Source organism: Vanessa atalanta, chromosome 19 (assembly GCF_905147765.1).
Source record: "Vanessa atalanta chromosome 19, ilVanAtal1.2, whole genome shotgun sequence".
Taxonomy (NCBI): Eukaryota; Metazoa; Arthropoda; class Insecta; order Lepidoptera; family Nymphalidae; genus Vanessa; species Vanessa atalanta.
In genome coordinates, this window is record NC_061889.1 from 1,176,646 (window position 1) to 1,193,002 (window position 16,357).

General features: G+C 33.4%; 2 protein-coding genes across 2 annotated transcripts; both read left to right on the plus strand.

Annotated features, from left to right (window-relative positions):
* The first annotated feature begins 195 nt into the window (after nucleotides 1-195).
* LOC125071405 (src substrate cortactin) lies at nucleotides 196-10,148 on the plus strand. Its single transcript, XM_047681635.1, has 12 exons — nucleotides 196-417; nucleotides 1,268-1,407; nucleotides 3,929-4,015; nucleotides 4,144-4,253; nucleotides 4,827-4,981; nucleotides 5,663-5,828; nucleotides 6,429-6,550; nucleotides 6,622-6,795; nucleotides 7,426-7,494; nucleotides 7,997-8,311; nucleotides 9,060-9,230; nucleotides 9,714-10,148. The coding sequence occupies exons 2-12, from the start codon at nucleotides 1,268-1,270 to the stop codon at nucleotides 9,795-9,797; spliced, it is 1,593 nt and encodes a 530-aa protein (XP_047537591.1). The 5' UTR covers nucleotides 196-417; the 3' UTR covers nucleotides 9,798-10,148.
* Nucleotides 10,149-14,679: 4,531 nt separating this feature from the next.
* LOC125071561 (chymotrypsin-2-like) lies at nucleotides 14,680-15,624 on the plus strand. Its single transcript, XM_047681882.1, has one exon. The coding sequence runs from the start codon at nucleotides 14,680-14,682 to the stop codon at nucleotides 15,622-15,624; it is 945 nt and encodes a 314-aa protein (XP_047537838.1).
* Nucleotides 15,625-16,357: the final 733 nt, after the last annotated feature.

The window sequence follows — 16,357 nt, forward strand, 5'->3', positions numbered from 1 at the left end:
AAAAATATTGTTTTAAAGAATAAATATATTAAAAATGATCAATTTCACTCGTTTCTTTCAATTTTCCTACTTCACCTACAACCTATCATAGACAAAATCTTTAGAAACATCTAAGTCTTATCATTTGTCAAAGTCATTAGTATCCTCCATAGCAATATCAATATGTCAATTGTCATTACTGTCTACGGACTACTTTGAAGTTTCAGTAAGTGACGCATCTTTGATTTGTTCACTATAGCAAATTATTTTCCTTATTGTAAGCAAACCAAGCCCATATTTGATAAAAGTTCACTTAACTTTGTGTTGTTACAATATACGTTGAAGAGGATTACATTTTTGATGTTCCATGGTGTTGTGTAAAACTACTAGATAAATAAATTTCTGATCTCGTTATATCGTAACCGGCTTTCGAATAAGGTAAGTCAGTTTTTCATAAAATAATCTACAGTTTCTATTTTACACGTAATACGACACGATAGTCATTATCTTATAGCAGTTGTTATTACTGTTAAAAATCGTCTGAAGAAAAAAAATAGCAATACATTTACGGAAACTACGATTACAAATTCCTTATTTTTATATTATTTTTAAATACTATCGCATTCCATCAAGATAAGTGTAGATATAATTCCTAACACCTAAGATATAATATAGGGCTTATTATATTTTAATTAATAAATGTAAACTTATATTTAAATGGACTTTATTTCTTTTCAAATAGGTACTATTTATATAATTATCAAACTTATCGACAATTGAGTATTCATATGCTTAATTTATGCTTAAATTTAGTCTTGTGCAGCTGTGTTAAGGAAGGCATTGTAAGAAAATAACCATGTGTGGGATGAAATATATTTGCTGTGCTTTTTGCCCAGCAGTAGATTACATCTTAATCCACAATACTTCAATGTGATTTGCTCATTAATAATAAAGTTGCATGAAAGTTTAGTTCAATCTATCTATTTTTGTTTTTGTTATGACACATGGCAAACAGATGTGGTTGGATCTTTAATATGTACTTATGACATCAGAATCTCACATGTAAGAGAACAATGTCACAATGCCTTATTAAAATTAAAGTTTAACTGAATACCATACATAATGTCTTTGATTATTTTTATAAATGGTGAGATTATACATACATTTTTAAAAACAAATTATATCAACTATTTAGCAGTTAAAATACACTATTATATACATATTTAAAACTAGTACACATTTTTGTACATTGTAATTTCTAGTTTTAAATGTTAAATGGAATTGTTAGATGTGGAAAGCTTCAACGGGCGTGACAGCTCCTGCTCCAGCGGAAGCAGATGACTGGGAAACAGATCCAGACTTTGTTAATGATGTGACCGAACAAGAACAACGATGGGGTCCTGGTGGTAGACATGTAGAGGCTATCGAGTGAGTTGGCATTTGAGTTTTAAGAACTATAACATATGTTAAGTCTTTACAATAATTTATATTAAAACGACAACTTTGTTGGTGTACATTCTTTTTTTTTTTTTCTTTTTTTTTCTTTCATTCTTTTATCATTGAGTGAGATATGATTTTCAGCCCTTTGATTTGAATTGTTTGTTTTTACACAAGTATTTGCACTATCATTTAATCTGTAAGGTATATATGTATGTATAAGTATGACCAGAATGTTATTGGTTTCCGTCTCGGTCATGAGGATATTATTATACAATTGTATTAATAAATGTGACAGTGTAGATCAGCACTTGTTTTTATATTCTTTAACAAAAGTTTTGTATTTGAATAGGCAGTCAAGTCAATATTACTCAATTTATAGACAATATGATGTCAGTTCGAAGAGGTGATATTTGATTAAGATTATTATTCAGTTGAAGTTAAAATATATGTATGACAATGAATGGTCAAACTTTTTTGATTAGTATTAAAATGTATGTTATAAGCAATGGATTGTGTTTAAGTTATGAGTGACAGGCTCTTTAAAACATTGCTATCAATTTTTTTATTACATGCATTGTGACTCGAAAAATTACGAAACATTTTTTATCAAGACATTTTTGCTTTGCTAAATTGATTGTTTCTTGAATATATTTTTTGTTAATCAAACATTTTTTTATAATTATAAACTACTACTTAATATGATATACAGGGTTTTCTTATTCAACTTTAATTGAATTAAAATTATCCTTGTTCATAATACATTAAAGGAACTAAAATTAGGTAACATTCACATGATCAGCTTCTTCAGTGCTGGACAACCATTATTTTTAATATTACTGTGATTTTACATTACTATATACAGACAGAATTCGATTCTGTTTATTTATATTTCTGGAATTCAAATTCGATTTTTTTTTTCAATAAAGATAAATTAAAAAGATTATTAGATAAATTTTAAAAATTAATTTAAAAGAAAAAAAAAAGTTTCTTATTTCCTTAATCTAGAATGATTATATTATATAGAAAATAACTTAAATGACACAATGAAATTTATATATTAATCATATACATTATTATTGCATTAACAAAAGTGCATTCGCCAAGTTAAACTGAATGATGGCGGAGAGGAAATTGCGTGGGTTTATGATAAATATAAATGCGTCTGACCCAAAAAATATTTGCAATCACCTTTTGATTGTTTTTGTAATATCTATGTAATTTAAATATACTATACGAATACTTTGTATACATTTTCTTAAATTACAATAGGAATTATGATAAAGGTATTCTGATTAAATACCAACTCTTATCGAACTGACATTACTCAGAGGTTCATCTTAAAAGTTAATTTCGCGCTCACACCCGGGCAAGAATCTCCTGAATTTTCATGTGCCTAATTGCTGTTTACAATTTACTTCGTGCTTGGAGTTTAAGGTTTACCCCAAGGAAACCTGCATGTATCAAATTTCAATGAAATTATGCCACATGTGTATCTAAGTCGTATTGGAGCAGTGAAGCAAAATTAGTTCCAAAACTTTTCTTCAGACAGAGGAGGCCTTAGCCCAGCATTGGGACATGTACAGGCTGTTGTTTACTTAAAAGGAAGGGTACCAGTAAAATATATATATTTGGATATTCTTTGTTAAGCATTAGGTATATGTCAAACTAGTTAAAAGGTAGTAAACTGTCTATGGGATCATTTTAATGTCATTGATTTGTTTTATTCAGTATCTATGTTATTTGACAGTATACCAGATGGTTCTGTATCAGGAGATTGCATGCACACTTTCTTGTAGTTAATACATATATACCGATTTAAAAGTTTAACAATTCTTAAAGAATAAATTAATATTAATACATCACGAAATTCTCAGCAGCAACCCGAAGTTTTAAAATTTTGTGTTAAATCTTGATATTTGGGAAACACGTGTTGCCAGTTTGCCGTTTTATCGGATTATGAAAGTGAGAATGAGATAGAGTCGCAGTTGGTTATCCGCCGTTGAAAGTACATAGGCAGACTACAATTTTTTTAGCGGTATATGTACACCAAGTAAAGTGCTAATTTATAATGATGACAATACGTTTCCGATTTTATTCCTCGCAATAATAAATTTCAGCTGAATGGCAACTGGGTCCGATTCTACTCTTTTTTTATGATATAGGCAGGCGGACGGGCATGTGGATCACACGATGGCAAGTGGCCACCCCCGCCCATAGACAATGACGCTGTAAAAAACATCAACTATTCCTTACATCGCCCATGCGGCACCAACCTTGAGAAATAAGATGTTATGTCCTCTGTGCCTGTTGTTACACTGGCTCACTTTTTTTCACTCAACCTTTAAACCTGAATATGAATTATTGCTTTTCGGTAGTAGAATATATAAAGAAAGGGTGGTGCCTACCTAAAGCATTAAGTGAAAAATATTAATGTTTGAATAGATTTTATGCATTGACTTGTTATGTACTTTGAACTCCCTATTTTTGATTGATCGTTTTTTTCAAACAGCATGGCTAAGCTCAGAGAAGAAGTGTTTGAAGCTGATAAACAAGCGAAGCAGAAGCAATACGAAGCGGGTCCAAAGTCATCTTATGGGTAAGTTGTTTTAAAAAAATCATCACATCTAGTATTAGTAAAGATATATACCAAATTACGATGCGATTATTTGTCATCAATATAATCTTGCATACAGTAATATACCCAAAATCGTTTTGTATCCTCAGATATGGAGGTAAATTTGGCGTACAACAAGACAGAATGGACAAGTCGGCCGTTGGTCATGATTACGTCGGTAAAACAGAGAAACACGTGTCGCAGAAAGACTACGCTCAAGGTATGTTTATAATATATTTAGACAAACGAGCAATGTGCCACCTGACGGTAAGTGCTTATCACCATCAAAGATATTGGCGTCTACAGGATCCAGCGCCCAAGCTTGCCTACGAACGGCACAGAATGCCTGGCGGAAGGTGGTGCGAAGTGTACATTAGAGCCACACACATGAGGACACGACTAGGAAGAATAAGAAAAACAAATATTAAGCATTCTTTTGCATCGCCAATACGCCGCCAACCTTGGCTTAGCTAAGATGTTATGTCCCTTGTACCTATAGTTACATTGGCTCACAACTTTATAACCGGAACACAACAATACTAAATATTGCTGTTTGGTGGTAGACTATCTGATGGGGGCGTTTCCTACCCCAAAAATACCTAAAAATCATCCTTCAAAGATCACACATGCCAAAGTGTATGTGATATTTAACTTTTTTCATTATTTTAAATCGATTTGCGCAATATTACTAATTGATAAGTATTACAGTTGGTAGGTTTTTTTTTTATTTCAAATGCTTGGTCTTAAATTGTTTTTTATGATAAAAAAATAATGTTCCTTTTTTAAACTAAAGGTTTTGGAGGTAAATTTGGTGTGCAGACGGATAGAATGGACGCCAGTGCCGTGGGCCACGATTATGTCGGTAAAGTTGAGAAGCACGCTTCACAGTCGGATTATGCCAAGGGTTTCGGCGGCAAGTTCGGCGTGCAGACGGACAGGGTAGATAAAGTAAGTAATGATAACTTAATATACAGTATTATAGACTCGAAAAAGTAATTAAACATACATTATTTAATTGATTATTAATATTAGAACAGGTGATTCATTATAATGATCTTACAATATTATCATAATATAGATCTAGTCGCTCACGAAGGCGCAACCTCTATAATATGTTCAAATATTATCGGTGTGCATTAGTATGAGTAACGGTAGAGACAGTAAAAAAAAAAACAATTTTTATGGTTACAAGTTTGTTTTAAAGTATTTATTAATAAAAAAAAATAATTTTCTTATTTTTAATAATTTTAATAAAAAAAGAAAAGCAATTTATTAAATAACAATTTAATTTTTTATGGTAAATCGTCTGACACAAAACTGTTTGTGTTGCCAACTACTTCACTAAAGTCTGTGCTGTGATGTGATGGAAAAAAAGACAATTTGAAATATTTCAAATAGATTCCTCGTTTACAAAATTTAACGTCGAACGAGTGCCTTCGTGGGTGGATAATACTATATCTCATGGTGACGATAAAATATTTTTGATCAATCACCAGTTAATTTTTGCCTACTTTTGGAAGTTAGTAGGAATTTTGATAGTCATTGTATAGAAGAGTCGCGAAAATGTCAGTTTTATTATCGAGTTCACGCGTCGTCATTCCGCGTAACATGTGAGCGGTGGGCCGACAGAGCGCGGCGGGCTGGGAGCACAAGGAGCAGGTGGAGAAGCACCCGTCGCAGAAGGACTACTCGGTGGGCTTCGGCGGCAAGTTCGGCGTGCAGGCCGACCGCCAGGACGCCTGCGCCGCCGGCTGGGACCACCACGAGGCCGCGCCGGCGCACCGCTCGCAGACAGGTCCGACACACTCTCACTATCTCATATATGTTCTCAATTTGTTCTGCGTCAGCTCTGACCCTGCTCAGTATATACTGCGTAAGTTCTGAGCTCAGATTAGTATAGTTTGCATTAATTGACAATTTGTTAATACTTCAAAACTTTTAAGTACATATTAAGAAGATAATGTATCGTGTCGTACCAACGGGAATATGCAATCGCTTTTAATTAATTAGCGGTCGTTACTTCAATATATTCCGCGCGCTCCATTTGCCTTTTGTTCTATAGTACGAGGGCCTGAATCGATCCGAATATGTTGTGTCTATCTAGAATGTTCTGCGTTACCTGGAGCCAGATTTAAAGGTCTGGAGGCCCAGGGGCACCAGACGAGTGGAGGTTCCAATTGTTATTTTGTAAATTAATTTGAACGTTGAAAACATTTACTGTCAGTTAGGTTCGTTAATAATATGCTCACTCTTTTGTATCAGTGAGTTTTAAACAGTAATTAATATAACGACTATATCTAGATATAAAAAAATATATCATATTAAAACTGTTAACTCGGCGGAATACTGCCCCCCCCCAAACCCCCATACCGTGATACGTCCGGTCCGGCCGCAGACCACTCGCTGGGCTTCGGCGGCAAGTTCGGCGTGCAGAGCGACCGGCAGGACGCGTGCGCCGCCGGCTGGGAGCACCGCCACGCGCCGCCCGCGCACGCCAGCCAGCTCGACCACAAGCGGGTGAGCGCCGCCTCGCAGCGCTGCGCTGCCTCACTTGGCGATCGGCGAGTACAACCCGTTCTGTCCGCTAGGGCTTCGGCGGCAAGTTCGGCGTCGAGACCGACCGGGTGGACAAGTGCGCGCACCGGTACGACGAGGTGGACAAAGTGGGGACCAGCTACACCAAGCAGCGGCCGGACATCGGGGCCGCGAAACCGTCCTCCATCCGCGCCAAGTTCGAGAACATGGCCAAGGAGAAGGAACAGGTACTCTCCGACGTGTTACAGATATCATTTATTCTAAAGCTTTTGCGTGGATGTCACACGTGGGTTTTAAAACATTTAAAATTGTGGGAATTGATCAAGAATTATAATTATATGTATGATATTGAATAATTTTTCTCATTTATTATTGATGTCAAGGTAGCTGGGTAGATGGGCTACATGTTGTTAAGGGGCCACTATCACCCATATATATTATCATAGCAAGAAATTTTAATCACAACCACCAACCAACCAACCTTTACATCGCCAAAGCGGCACTTACCTTGATAACTAAGATTTTATGTCACTTTCCTTTCCAACCGGAACACAAAAGTACTAGACGTTGCTGTTTGACGGTACAATATGTACACGTAAACCTACCCTTGCACAAACCCCTACATACCGGATTATTTCTTTTCATTGTAAAATATCTCTTTGAATCGGTTTTTTTCCACTTGACTTGATAATTATGCAAGCTTATACTTACATATTGGTATTCCATGTATAATCTACCAGTTTTTTATATATGGAAATTAAAATAAACTGAATATAGTTTTGTCTATATATAATTTATATTTGTTAATAAACTGTGTCACAATATATCTTAAAATTGTACATAAAACAATATTACAGGAGGCGTTACAATCAGTTCAACGGATAAGACAAGAGAGGCAGCAGTTGGACAAGAGTCTCTCAGAAAAGGTGACTTTTTGTACGAATTATTACTATAAATTGGAGGATGGAGTTGACCCTTTATATATTAATATTTAAATTATATTAATCTGTGGACTGGTAGTACATTTAATTAAAAAAATTGAATTAAAGTATCTTCATTTGTTTTTCTCTCTCAAATGCATAGTTCACATGGTAAGCAAGCAATAAGCTCGGTAATCTGGTTTCGTATGAAGTCTTCCAATGCAAAAAAATGCCTCTCTTATTAGGCCAAAGACCCCGAGAACTTGGTTTCAATTTCCAGTTTGGGTCGGCAAAAATTATTAAAAATTTCTGTAGATAAATTTATTATTAGACTTCAAAACTTATAATAATATGTGTAAGGTAGTACGTGTTTTGTTTTTTACAGTATTACATCACTAACGATAACTTTTAATTTCATTTTGCGATGAAATAAATCTATAGGGAAAATAAGTTTGACGTACGTTACGGGTGTAGATTGATAATTAAATTTATAATTAATTTTTTAAAGGAAAAAGAACGCGTGGCGAAGGAAAAAGACGATCCAGAAGAGTTTAGGGAAGAACAACCGAGCGCAAACGCAACAATCGCTCCGACAAGCGCAACGAACATACCGACAAACGCAACGAAAGTCATGCCGACGAACACGAAAATGATGACACCTACAAACGCGTCCACAATCAAGAAGACTGAAGAACAAATTAACATTACACCATCGACAGCAGACGAACCAAAGATTCAACCGACGGAAGCGAAGCAAGTCAACCTACCGGATGTAACTCTAGTCGGGGAACCGAAAGAAGAGGAAGTTAAGGAAAAGGAAGAAGTGAGTAAATTCAACTGCTAAAGAAATGTGCAGTTGTGTCCCGTGTGTGCTAAAACTTATGCACTAGTACGTAAATGTTGCACCGATGAGGCTATTAACGTATATAACATATAACATAACATAAGCAGCCCGTAAATGTCCCACTGCTGGGATAAAGGCCTCCTCTCCCTTTGAGGAGAAGGTTTGGAGCATATTCCACCACGCTGCTCCAATGCGGGTTGGCGGAATACACATGTGGCTGAATTTCGTTGAAATTAGACACATGCAGGTTTCCTCACGATGTTTTCCTTCACCGCCGAGCACGAGATGAATTATAAACACAAATTAAGCACATGAAATTTCAGTGGTGCCTGCCTGGGTTTGAACCCGAAATCATCGGTTAAGATGCACGCGTTCTAACCACTGGGCCATCTCGGCTCAACGTATATCTTAATACAAAACTAAGTTAATTTGTTTTAAGAACATGACGTCAGCATTGCATTTCTGAGCTGTCGGCGGGCGCTCGGCTTGATATAACAAAATTGGGTGGGGGAACTATTCACTCAATATAACACCTATTTATGGACGCTAATTTATGTATATATATGTGTGGCATAATTTAAAAAATATGCATGATATTATTGTTGTATACATAGAATTTAACAGGGTTACTGTAAGAATGAAACTGGTATTCTCTTTTAAATCTCAATAACTTTTACTAGTCCCTCTGTGGGTTGGTACATTACTTAGACAAGCGCTCGGCCGGCAGGTGGCGCGCCAGCCCACCATCGTGGTGTCGCCGGTGGGCTGGGAGGGGGAGGCGGAGGCGGAGGGGGAGGACGAGGACGGCTACACGGCGCGCGCGCTGTACGACTACCAGGCCGCCGCCGCCGACGAGATCTCCTTCGACCCCGACGACCTCATCACCAACATCGTCATGGTGAGCTCTCCTACCGGGGGATTGCGGGACTGTGTCGGCGTTTACGCGACTTGCTACACTCGTGCGCTATAGTATGTCCTGCGTAGCTGACTGGGCTCCCAGAGTAAAAAAATCCCGCTGAGTTTCTTTCGCCGGTTCTTCTCAGGCCCGAGATGCTTATTTTCGACCCGGTGGTTGATTTTTGACAGTCAATAAGCAAGTTTAATGCTTCTATATTGAATAAAGATTTTACAGGCACTTTACAGGCAATCTGTCAGGATATCACCAATTTTTGAGTATCAGTGGCTTACTTTAAGAACTCACTCATAAAATTTTAAGAACCGACTTGTTACACAATTTTGATGTGTCTATCGTTTAAAAATATAATTACTATTGTCAGTGTTGCATATCACTCTCAGATATTTCACAATCGTATTCTGTGGTGAGTTCCGAGTTAGTAATTTTAATTGAGTGAATAATATTTACGAATTCCATATTTTCCAGATCGACGAAGGTTGGTGGCAAGGCTTGTGCAAGGGCGCGTACGGACTGTTCCCCGCCAACTACGTACAGCTGCAGGACAAATAACTTCATTATCATTCGTTCACATTCCTTTCATTCGACTGTATAATTGTATTATACTTATGTACGATGTGTTTAAAATTGTGTCTTAATAGGTAACCTTCTAAGGTTTTTGAAATCGGAAAAAATGTGTATTGTTTTTTTTTTTTATTGAAACATTAATGTTAGTTGTTAACTGACTAAAAATTTAAATCGATTATAAATTTTAATATGACATACGTTAAAACGATTAGAGATTTATTGAAATCGATTTAGCAATAAATAAATAAACTATGTATTAGCAAAATTGCGTACTTTATGAACGTAGAGATATTTAAAGTCAAGAATATAAAAAAAAAAAAAAACTATTAATATGGAGCAATACGTTTTAATGCCTGTCCTAACGCTGTCATAATATTTAACGAATGGTTAGTACAGCAGTAATCGATCGTTTTGAATTATTAGTATCGTTCATATAAAGTCGTTCCTATTTAAGTCACGTGACTTCGAGACTTACGTTTTGTTATAGGGACGCTTTTCAGTTACGAATCGTAGACAATTCTTCCATCTGTAAGCAAAACGAATCGCTTATTGAATATATAGTAACCAGGCTTGTCGACTCGAAATTAATGAAAAAATATTTTTAGTAACACTTCAATTTGGAAAATGAACTTTAATAACAAATTCTTAAGAGCGATATTTATTTGCTTTAGAGTTTAATGATAATTATTCTTGCTTTTCTTTTTAGTCGTGAATGATGTAATAGTCTGATTCAATAGTGTCGAGCGAATTTGAACTTTATTTAGTAAGTAATAGGATTCTTTCGATATATTTTTTTTATTATATAAGATCAATACACTTTGATCGGCTATCGGTTTAACTGACATAATAACAAAGGATGCTTTTTTAAATACATTTCTCTATATTATAAATAAAGATATAGTATGTAATTATATATTCCAAGCCTTTTTGTCATCTATATAATATTGTATAGAATTTTAAATTTAATTCATACTTATCTTAATACATAGTCTATATACATTTCGACAATACATATTTTTAAAATACATAACTGAATACTAAACGCTCATTGGTCGTCTATCGCGACATCGGGTGATTTTAACCAATCAACAAACAGAAGTCATTTGGTATTGAATTATAATAAACTATACGTATTCCCTAACTATGGATTCTCCAAAATGAATGGAAATCCATTTATATAATTTTACATATGACAATACGTTAAAAATTTTGTAAGAATTAAGCTTATCGCTGGTTTTTGAAATTATGATCAATGTGAGATTTATTAATCTGCCTAAATACTAAACGCTCATTGGTCGCCTGCCGCGTCATTAGCTGATATCTACCAATCACCGTTAAGTTTAAAGTCGAATTGATTAATCTGACTTAGAACACGGTCTCAGAAACTGGATGTAAGTATATTATATTAGAAGAAGCTAGTTTTGTAGTATGTTGATGATTTTTTTACACAAAACGCAAATCGAATGTTCTAGATCGCAGGCGTAGATAACGATTATTTTTCTAGATGAATTTTATGTAGAAATTACAATAAAATATTTAATTCTAATTACAATGAATATAATGACGTCAACACGTCTAGAAAAATAGAACGCACACTGGTATCATTGATGTATGTTACATTATATATAAATCAGAGATAACCGTTGTTTTAAAAAAAATTCGAGGATTTCTCGATAAATAAAACAATAAAAATGATATAAAATGATAAAAAAAATGTTCTTACTAGTATACCAGTATTCCATTGTCATTTCTTCGACGCCATCTTGGATAAGAATGAATACTTTTACATCAACCTTAAAACTTATATGTACGCTCAATATTATGTAACTATTGCATACGAGACGCTTACTATGCGACCTTAATATTTTTAGATGAATGAATCATTTCGATTTAATGTGGTTAATGTCATAATCTGTTCAGTCATCGTTCTTTCATTTATAATTTCAGTCAATCATAATAATTTGATAATTGATTCACCGAATGAACTGATTCATCATTCATTAAGTCACAAAGAAACTTAATAACAGAACTAAATATAAATTCATTCATTACTTCGTTCGTAGATAACTAAATTATTATCATATGCTTTTAGATTAAAAAAGTGTTGTGAATATACTGCCTGTATAATAAAAGCATTTCTGAAATGAATGGACGCGATCTAAACTATATTTCAACGAAGAATGAGGTGACATTTAAAGAGGTTTTAATGTTGAAAAAAATCAATAATAATTTTTCTATATACATACATATTTTTTGTAATTATTAATAAGGATCGATGTCTTGATATTAATAATAGAAAATTAGGAATTGTAATGAATACAATAAAATTCATAATTTTTATTTATACAATATAAGTATCAATTTGTATAGTCTGTTTCAAATTTTATTTTAAATATGTTTTTGCTATTGCCGACATATTAAAAAAATATAACTAAGAGCATTTTTTTACATTTTATTGTATGAATGGACATTATTCTAATTTTATGAAATACGGGTGCTTATAAATCAATTTTTATAAATATCAAAAGAAAATCATCATTGTTTATGGAATAGTTTTTTTTTTTTTTTAAAAAAACATAGATGTATTTGAAACAGATTATATATTTTTATTTATAAATAGTATTTTTTGAATTTTCGTAAATGTAATAGCTATATTTTAATGCTTATTTTGCATTTCTGTATATTCGATTTTCTTTAGTATTATCGTTAGGATAAGCGAATATCGTTAAAGGTAACGACACATATGACATGTAACCTCAATGTAAGGAATTAACGATGAATGTATTGCCTAATTGTAAGTATTTTATGGACAAATTATTTTATTGTGAAAGTTAATGATGTTTTAAACATTTTATATAATATAAATTAATTAATAAAATGTTAAAAATGTTTCAATTTGTTTTATTTGATAATGATATTTTTTTTTTGTTTTAATTAATGAATAAACTTTAAAATCATTAATCGTTTTATTAATTTAATACTTATTTATACAAGACACACACATTCACGGTAAGAAAAAACAAAAGAATATCAGGTGTTCCAGAGAAAAAAAAATGGTATTTGAGTATTGATATAATCCCTACAATTTACAATTTTGGTTTCATAGTCTTCCTTCTAAGTCTATAGAGCTCAAAATCAGTTAACGAAATGTCTGTCGAGATTTTTTTTACGTTTACGTCACGACGACTCAAATGAACGCAACTGAACGATTAGTACATGACTTAGTAGTGCTTATACATATTTCTTTTTTACATTTTCTAACCTACATATCTCATGAAGTTTCTTTAAATATAAGAGGCAGACATGAGCAACATATTATACTAAATATTGTTATAAATTTGAATCGCTATAACTCAAAAAACGCTAAGACATTGTACTTTTAATAACTAGACTTAATCGATTCGCATTGATCTGATCTTGAATCTTTATTTATAATAAATATGTGCAAATAATATACCGAAATTTTCGCTTGCGTTATTTGATTGAATTTGCACAAAGTTGTTGGTATGTAAATGGCGACATTACTTGGTAGTAGGGCGTTACACAAGCTTATCTGGGTAGATACCATCTACACATTTGATATAATCCCACCAAACAGCGATATTTAATATTATTGTGTTCCGGTTTGAAGCAGTGTAACTACAGACAACTCCCACTTTCCTAAGGTTGATGGCGCCTTGGCGAAGTAAGGAATGGTTAATATTTCTTACGGGGCTAATGTGTATGGGCGGTGTAGATCACTTATAATACTAATACCTACTTATAGAAAATAAAATCACTATTAATTCTTGAATATTCTTCAAGAATTAAAGTTTTTTAGAATTAAAAGAAAGAAAGAATAATGTCCTGTAAATGCGAGGTCAATTAAATGTTAATCTCTTCCAATAAACTCTACAATTAATATTTTGTATGCGTTTTACGTAACATTGTGTATAGTAAATACAAATTTTATTTACATAAGAATTATTAACAAATTAAGGCCTTAATCTTATACAAAAAGATATCAAACATAGTTAATGTGGAGTATATTAAAAAAAAAAAAATTTTTTACCTGTTGCATAAAAAAAGGAATCTATATAATTGATACTATTTCAGTTATTAGGCAAACGTAATGGCCGACCAGCTCTTTGATTACAGACTCAGTCGTTTGTCTCAATTTACTTTGATGGTCACCTCATTTGTTCGCTAATCTTCTTCCTTTCTGCGTAATTTCTCAATTTATAAACTGATTAACCTTGAAATTTTTAAGTAATTTCCTACTCTGATTTCATTCACTAAATGATTACTACAAAAAATAATTCTTCCCTGTCAATACGTATTTGTCGATATCCTTTATTAAAGAGTAAAATGTAAAAGGAACGAATCGGGTTAATTTTTTTTTGTATATATAAATAATAAATGGTTTTTTAGTATACCTAAAGACAAAAGTAAAAATTTCTGCTACGCATAACTCAATAAAAAGTCGAAAAAAATATAAAGCCGGTATATGCGAGCATTTATTTTAATTTATGTCCAAAAATATAAAGGTTAGGTTAGGTTAAGGTTATTATTTTAATTTTAAATCCTACTAAAAATCGAAAGGCAAAAATATTCGTACATAATAACATAAAGTAGTTTATTTCAAACACGATAGCAGTGAAACTTAATTTTTTTTTGTATGGCTCTTTGGTGTATCGCATTTAAGTTTTATCGAGTTACAAATCAAAACGATTCTAAAGAAGTTTCATTTAAAAAATAATTGTTCGTGTAGAAACATTTTTAGGTACGTAATTTGTCACGTGCATCATATGTCTTGCATAAGTCATAAGTCATTATGTACTCGTCGAAGATTAAATAAATTTCTTGCATATTAATTAGCATTTTGCAAATGATACCAAAATTATTAGTCATCAGTTTCACACTCATAATACACTCAACATGTGAACCAGACCGCAGAGTGATAACAACGTTAAAATATTCAAAATTTTACGTAAAACCAACAATTGTGAATGGAGAAGTAGCATCGAGAGGACGAATTCCATACTTAGTATCCATTAAAGAACCATTACGGAAAATCGGAGAAGGAAGGATAGTTTGGAAAAACCTTTGTGGAGGTAGCATTATAAGCGAAATCAAAGTTCTAACTGCGGCCCATTGCTTCGAGGGTAACAATTTCTACTACGCCAAAAACCCTCACGTCCTACGCGTAGTGGCCGGCAGCCTACGCAATGTCCTTACTCATTCCGGTGACACAGAAACAAATGTTATCAGTCAATGGAGGAAATTACGAAAGGTTGTATTGCACAATCAATTCCATTTCCCGAGACACGATATAGCCCTTATATTCGTTAGTGAAAAGTGGAGATTTATGCCTAATGTTGATTACGTCAGAACAGCCGTGAGAAGCATAGATTATCCACGGTCATGTGTATCCGCAGGTTTTGGTAGAACAGGTTATAGCAAACGAGACAATATTTCGCCGGTATTACTCGTGGCACAGATAAACACGATACCGAAATCACAGTGCACAATGATCTGGGAAATGAACATGAATTCCTTTATTTGTTCAAATTCAGCTCTGACGGACGTATCGAGAGGCGATTCTGGGGGGCCTTTAGCTTGTAAAGGCACATTGGATCCTGTTGAAAGACCAGATAGAGATTTATTGGTTGGTGTGGTCAGCGGCAAGAATTTTGATCGGACTACGCTGTACACTAGAATTTCTGAATATCACGACTGGATCGAAAGGAACACGGGCTCGAAATTATTTAACGGATTCATGTATTTGTTGTTCAATACAATAATGTTTTTAATATATCCGTTGTTTCTTTAACATCAATTTAAAAATAATAAAAGATCCCTTTTTCGTTTCGCGCCTAAATTTTCACATTACAAATATATATAAGGAAAATGTTTTGAAATCTTTTGGGAGAGGTGTGATAAATAGACTGTCATAGTGGAAAATATTTTCAGTACATTCTATTGGTTTATAATGAAGAAATTTTCTTTCGCATCTAGCTCTGACGTAAATTAAAAGATATTAGGTTTATGGAGATCAGTAAAAGCGATCTTATGATCTTGTTTTAAATATGTTTTGCATTTAAAAGACATCGAAAGAATGTTAATTATATTTCATATATATATAAGAGATGAATTATAAACACAAATTAAGCACATGAAATTTCAGTGGTGCCTGCCTGGGTTTGAACTTGAAATCATCGGTTAAGATGCACGCGTTCTAACCACTGGGCCATCTCGGCTCGAGTTGTAGTATGAGAATAACAAAATGTAATTGTCCCACGTCTGGGCGAAGGCCTTATCTCCTCTTAATAATAAGGTTTTAGAGTTTATTCTAAGCATGTAATTATAAATAGCTCGATAATTTCGTGGTGTGGTTTGATTTTGACAGGAATCATCAGTTAAGACTCATTGGTTCTAATACATATATTAATATAGTTAAAAATACTTTTGTTTCATAACATAAACAGAGGTGTTTTATTTGGTTATGATAAATTCCATGTACATTCGCATTTGAATATAAATACTTACCTGAATATAAATAACAA